Source organism: Prunus dulcis, chromosome 1 (assembly GCF_902201215.1).
Source record: "Prunus dulcis chromosome 1, ALMONDv2, whole genome shotgun sequence".
Classification (NCBI taxonomy): Eukaryota; Viridiplantae; Streptophyta; class Magnoliopsida; order Rosales; family Rosaceae; genus Prunus; species Prunus dulcis.
The window spans coordinates 14445996-14452679 of NC_047650.1; the positions used below are offsets into that span (position 1 = coordinate 14445996).

The window sequence follows — 6684 nt, forward strand, 5'->3', positions numbered from 1 at the left end:
ATGATACCACTTTCGGCTTTATAAGCTCTGCAGCAAATGGGATGGATCTGCAAGATAAAGAGCAAATGGTGGGACCTTAGGCACCGGTGTGGTACCGGCCGAAGGCTTTCTGATGCTTAAATTAACTTAAGGATGAAATGAATAATGATCTAGACAGAGTAATGGCTAAGTAGCTGAATGTAACAATTACCTTTCTTTTGGGGGTTTGTGCCCCTATTTATAGACTCTTGGAGGGTGTGCACTTCAAGTTGTGTATCGATGTGGGACTCTGGGAATTTCCACATGTCCATGTGAAAGATCACTGGTGAGGTGCCTTCTTTTGGCGCGATAAGCATAATAGGTTGCTAAAGGCTCACCTCCTGCTAATGGTACTTCATGGGCCTTAGTGTTTTGTTGGGATTTGCTATTCTTTTGTAGGTATGAGCTTAACCAAGTTAGCTAGAGCGAATATACTCTGCAGCACCCGAGTTCTAATCCCCCTTCCCATAGTTTTATATTAAAATAGAATATTATTTGTATTAAAAAAAATATATTACAAATCTTTATTTTTTTTGTAATATACATACATAAATTTTAACTCGTCTGTTTGAACATTGTCAATATACTTTACAAGTTTGGAATGTCCTTTGATAACTTTAGCATTAAATCTCCATGAGAAATAAAGAAACGTGATGGGCTTGCTCATGTTGTTCACCGGGGTTGGAAGAAGATTTTGGTGGAAGGTGACTATAATGGCATGTTTACTAATCTGTAATTAGATTATGAGGAATTGAATTGAGGAGGAGTTGGATTGAGGAGAATTAGATTTTGGATTCCTATTGAAGTTATTTACTAAACCATATGGGTTGAGGAGAGTTAGATTCTGGATTTCTATTGAAGTTGTTTACTAAACCATATCGAATTAGGGTAGGAGTGGTGCTAATTACTAAAATGTCCTCGTTGTTGGGGTTAAAGTATTTGGCAAATTTCAAAATTTTTAAATAGTGTGAGGATATAATGGGTAAAAAATATGAATTCCTAATGAGTTAGTTTTCCAAGAATTAGAATACCACATCCCACCCAAGAATTGAATTCCTCCAAAATCAGGAATTCAATTCCTAATTTTGTGTGGGCCCCATTTACTTTTTAATTCTTTGATGTAAAGTAAATGCATGAATCATCTACATGTGGAATTCAATTCTTGATGAGAATTCCAATTCCTGATTAGTAAATGCATCATAAAGTCGTAATTGATTGTGTCCTGAAAAACTTCTATCCCATGGTCTGTCAATATGTTAGTTCAAGATATGTGCCACCTAAGCTTTTTTCGTGATACCATTCTTTTTTGTCATGTTTTCCGAGAAGCAAACTTCATTGCCGATGCCTTAACTAATCTAGGCCATGGGTTGTCCCCTTCCTTTCTGTAGAAGATTGGGCTCCCTCTTTTTGTTGCTCTTCTATTTCGATCTCTTTGATTGAACCTACTTGCCGGCCAGGTTTTGGTTTGTAATTCTCCTTTTCGTATTATAAATAAAATAAATAAATATATTTATATATATATATATATAATAAATAATAAATAATAAAAAGAGTCCACCAGCAAATAATTATTTTAAAATTAATTTAGATGGTTTTGTTTATATTGCTGGTAATGCTGCTGTATATTGGAAATTTAATTATCGGTGATTCTTTTCCTATCAGATTTGCATCCCTTTTGCACACTCCACATGCTCTTTGTCAAACACTCAAGTGGACTCTTCAATTTCAATTCTTAGGAGTGAAAGTTAAAAGGGGATTCTAAACTCTTGGTATAGACTTCTAATAAGAAAATACAATTACTTTGCAGTATAAAATCTATCGCAAAATATTTGACATCTATTGAAGCTTCACTATGGATATTTTGTTTTTTTAGTAGCATTAACTACTTTATTGAAAGAAAAAAAAAATGATGTGTCATTAATAACAATAGTTTGTTAACGAGATCTAGTCTAGTAGAGAATGACATTGACTTGTAGGTCATTAGTCTCATGTTTGAATTCTCATGATGTCCTAATAGTGTAAGAACCCAAAACAAAATATCTAAAAAGTAAGGAAAATATCTTCTAGCCAAAAGACGATTTTGCCCTCGCATATTTTAATGGGGAAAAATTTGACTTTTTGATCGGAAAAGAATTTGAGAATTTCGTTCGGCGAAACGAGTCCGTAGACACGAAGTAGACCCGAATCGGAGTTCTAACGAAGAAAATACAATCAAAATATCGCGAAGGGCAGAATGGTAATTTGGGCAAAAGTCAGATTTTTATCCCTTCTCTCTCCTCTCCCCCGTCATTTCTCTCTCCTCTCTCCCGATTGCACAGCCCCGCGACCTCCTCCCCTTCCAGCCGCCCTAGCAGCCGCCACCCAGCGAACCGATCTCCGGCACCAGTACCAATCGGACCGCCGCTCGCCCGCCGACCTTTCCCGACCAACCCCAGCCACGGGCACGCCGAATTCTGGCCGGAATCGGCCATTCTTGCCGACTGTCGAGTTCAAACTTCCAGTTTGAATTTCTCTCTCGTTTCGCCATCAAATCTTTCGAGTGAGGTATGGATTTTCACCTATTTTTCATGCTCTAACTGATGGTTGGCTGGGCTTTGATCGATTTCATCTCTAGATCACTCGATTTTCAACTTGAAAATTTGGCCGAAATTCGGCCACCGTGATCGGCCATTTCCGGCCACTTTTTGGGGGTGGTCCAAGAACAAAAGTGACTCCAAATGGGGTGTTTTACCTAGGGTAGGAGTTTGGAGTCTTGGTTCCGAGATTTTTTGGCCACCCGAAATCGCTTTGGACACCCAAAGCTGCCCGTGCATGCTGGAGCGCGTGGGCGAGGGTAGTGATGTAATTCTGTGCAGTTTTGTGACCCTCGTGTCGTCACGAGCGTGTGGAATTTCGCGGATCTCGATTCGGAGTCCGTTTGAGCCCCGAACGGATTTTCCATATCGCGCGATCCGTGGGTGCAGTGTCGTTAAATAATCGGATCGCGCTGAATTTCGGATATGTCGGTCTACATGATGTCAGGATCGTGTAGGATTCTACGGATTGCGAATCGGAGTCCCGGATACTCCGAAATCGCAAACCCTGGGGCTAGGGTTTGGATTTTAAGCGATAATGCGAGTTTGGCCAATCCGACCGTCCGTTTTGGACCAAACTCGCAGAATATGGTTCCCTCTCTGTAAGGAACCTTCAGGGAAGCCCAGATTGGCCATCGGAGGTCGTGGACCCACGGGGTCCCGGGTCGGCCGATCAGGCAGTTTATCACTTAGTTGAGCGTAGGACCTTCCCAAAACTGGTCCAAGTGTCTGAAAGGGCTAACGAGGGCATAAGAGTAACTTGGAAGGAGATGCACGTATTTCTAGGAGCCGGGGGCAGGGGTTTTAGTTGAAATTCTTTTTAGTCAGCAGTCTATTAATTTAATCTTTATGGGTAATCAGGCACCAGGAGCCTGACAGGATTGCAAAAGAGACCTTCGAAGGGTCAAAGTAGCTTGGACCATCTGTGAGTGGACTTTCTTTCATGAATTATTTTATATAAATGAGTTATATAGAGGTTTTCCATAAATAAGATTTTATAGGTGATTTTATATTGATTTTATATAAAAGAGTTTTATAAACGAGTTTACTTGACTAAGTTCCTTATTTGGCCTTGAGTAAGCTTTATTGTGTTTTCGAGCATGATTAATACAGAAATAGTTCTATAAGTCGTGTGCTACTTACTTTTACATACTTAAGAGTTATAGAAAACAGATTTTGAGGCTTATGACAGAAGAAATAGCAACACAACTTGAGATTTCAGTTGTTATTCAGATTTTTCTAAAGGATTTTATTTTAAAACCACCTCGTACCCATTTATTTTTGGTGATTACCCAGAGTTGGACCGATGTCTACGGACATCCAGTCCGATTTTAGTTTATGTCAGTGCACTTGACTTTGTCTCACGAGTTTCGGGGACGCTCGGACCGTGAGTGCCAGGATTTGCGGCTCGGCAGACTTGGTGTCCCGAGAACTGCCAGGATTGCGGCTCGGCTGACTCTGTGTCCCCGAGACCTGCCAGGATTGCGGATCAGGCTGACTACGGTCCCCTGCATCCTGCCAGAGCGACTCGAGCTGACTTAGTGTCATCGAGGAATCTGCCGGTGAGACAGGCTGATCATAGTCCCCTGATTTCGCCAGTTTGCGGCTCGGGTAGCCTGCGTGACGCCCGAGACCTGCCAGGGAATTGACGGATAAGATAGGGGTACAATTAGGTGGTAATTTTAAAGAATTTTAAGCTCTTTTATACAGCTATGACTTTCAGCTATTTCATACTATCTTCTCTGATTTTTCAGGCATTGATACATTTATATAGTTTTGTTCAGTTATACAAGGTTTGAGTACAGTGCTTTTATACAAGTTTGATTTCAGTGTTTTATACAAGCTTTGATTTCAGTGCTTTTGAATAAAATTTATCGAGCTTGATTATGATTTACATGGAAGGCTTTGAGTTTAGTAGGCTTTAAATGGAATGTACGTATTCAGTTTATTTAACAATTTTTATAGTGGGGGTTATTATGATTGATAAACTGTTTTCAAGAATTCTTATGTTTGGTCCACTCACATCTTCAGACTGTTTTCACCCCCAGGCCGTAGAAGTACGCGGGATTCACCACCAGGCCAATTATAGCTTCCGCACCAAAGTAGAGTTTTGTAGAAAATCCTTGAAACCTTGAAAATTTTAGAGTATGCTCTGATATCTAGTATTTTTTTGGAAAAAAAATGGAACTGAGATCTGTTACTTGAGATGTTCTGGCTGTTGGGATGGTTTTACTGATTGTTTAACATGTGGAAAATTTTGGGATTGGTCAAAATACAGGGGAGACTCTGCCGAATTTTCGGCAGAAGTCTAAGGGAATTTTAAAGAGAACTTGAAGTAAGAAGGGTAAAAAGGTCATTTGTGCCCGACATTCGCCAGGTATCGGACACGCACAGGACTTGGCTCGAATTCCAAAGTGGAAATTGGGTCGGGTCCTGTCAAATAGTGTGTGTAAAAAAATCTCTCACCTTTCATAACTTTGAAAACTTAAATTAATTAATTAATAAATAATAAAAATCACAATAGATTCATGCGATGGCCAATTGGATTTTCATAATTTTGATTATATTAAAATTACTTAAATAATACAAAGAAGTGCATTATTTTTTAGGTATATTTAGTCATATATCCATTCTTAGCACTAAAATTATAAATAAACTCTACATCATTTGATTTCTATATACAAACCCAAAAAATGACAAATGGCCCTATTGAATTTAATTTTGATTATTAAATTACTTTGTTGCCATATTGAGTGTTTTGAACTTTTTTATGATGTTTTTAGGTTGGATTTGTTTTAAGAATTTAATGGCAGTTTTGTAATTCAAAAGAAGCTAAAAGCATTTTTGTTATGTTGTAAATGGGTTTTGGGTGTGTTTCTAAAATTCATTTCATATATAATTTTTTTAATAATTTGAACTCCTATATTAGATATAATAGTGAATCTCCTAATTTTTTATTTTTTATTTTTTATAAAAAGATAAAGTTTTTTTTTTCTTGAGACTCTAACTATATAACGAGAGTTCGTCAAAAATGGAGATAATTCTGGAACCATCCTGACCATATCACGTTTCAGAACACTCTAGACTCTCTCTCTCTCTCTCTCTCTCTCTCTCTCTCTATAAAATCCATTCTCAAGGTCTCTGCTTCTCCGCAATAAGAAGAAAGCCCTGCATTGTCTGCATTGCTCCATTTCACGTCACACCATCTGATTTAATTTCTCACACAGCCTTCAATTACAAACGTCCGTTGTAGTTCGGTTCAGAATTCGCCATGGAAGACGACTTTGAGTTCCCTGCTGCCACCAACAACCTCAACGACGCTGACATGGACCTTCCCGATGTGGAGGATGATGCAATTAGCCCAAGCCCCAAGGTTGGTGAAGAAAAGGAGATTGGTAAGAATGGCCTGAAGAAGAAGCTTGTTAAAGAAGGTGAAGGATGGGACACTCCGGGCTCAGGCGACGAAGTTGAAGGTATATCATATATGTATATGTTTGTGTGTGTGAGGTGGTTTGAATTTGATGATGAGTGTTTGTTGTTGGTATAATGGGGTTTGAGGCTTTTGGTGTTGATGGGTTGGTGTTGATTTTGCAGTTCATTACACTGGGACTTTGGTTGATGGAACCAAATTCGATTCGAGCCGTGATCGAGGGACACCTTTCAAGTTCAATCTCGGACAAGGTGATTCGTTTACACCTTCTCATTATTTTCAATTATTTGATGTTACCAACTGTCAGTGTTGTTGAGTTTGTAGATTGAATACTTGAAATCTGTATGTCTGAAACCAAATTTGTGCTTAAAAGAATGAAAAGAACCTTCAGTTCAAAAACTAGAAACTACCACATCCAACAAAATTATGGAGTTTTTATCAAAACCAGCAACAACTTACCTTTATTTTCTTTTTCTAAGTATGGAACTTTTTAAGAATAGCCAAGTCTTTGTCATTATAGAAATGTCCTGTATAACTGCTATTTTTTATTGATAAAGAAAAAAGACATAGAAGCTGCTATTTTTGAAATATGGTTTTCCTTGTAGTTAGAGCGTTTTCATGGGTCATGATTGAGTGTGTTTGGTTTCTTTGAGTTATATGAAT

The 6684-nt window shown here is 38.5% G+C and overlaps 1 protein-coding gene across 2 annotated transcripts in view; it reads left to right on the plus strand.

Moving 5' to 3' along the window:
* Nucleotides 1-5655: 5655 nt before the first annotated feature.
* The window catches only part of LOC117615225 (70 kDa peptidyl-prolyl isomerase-like), a 3648-nt gene continuing 2619 nt past the window's right edge, over nt 5656-6684 (plus strand). Inside the window, exons 1-2 of one of the 2 annotated variants that reach the window (XM_034344267.1) lie at nt 5656-6064; nt 6186-6272. In XM_034344267.1, the coding sequence (XP_034200158.1) occupies nt 5863-6064; nt 6186-6272 (289 nt within the window). In that variant the 5' untranslated portion in view covers nt 5656-5862. The remainder of the gene's footprint in view (nt 6065-6185; nt 6273-6684) is intronic. The other variant, XM_034344265.1, reaches the window with a different exon arrangement.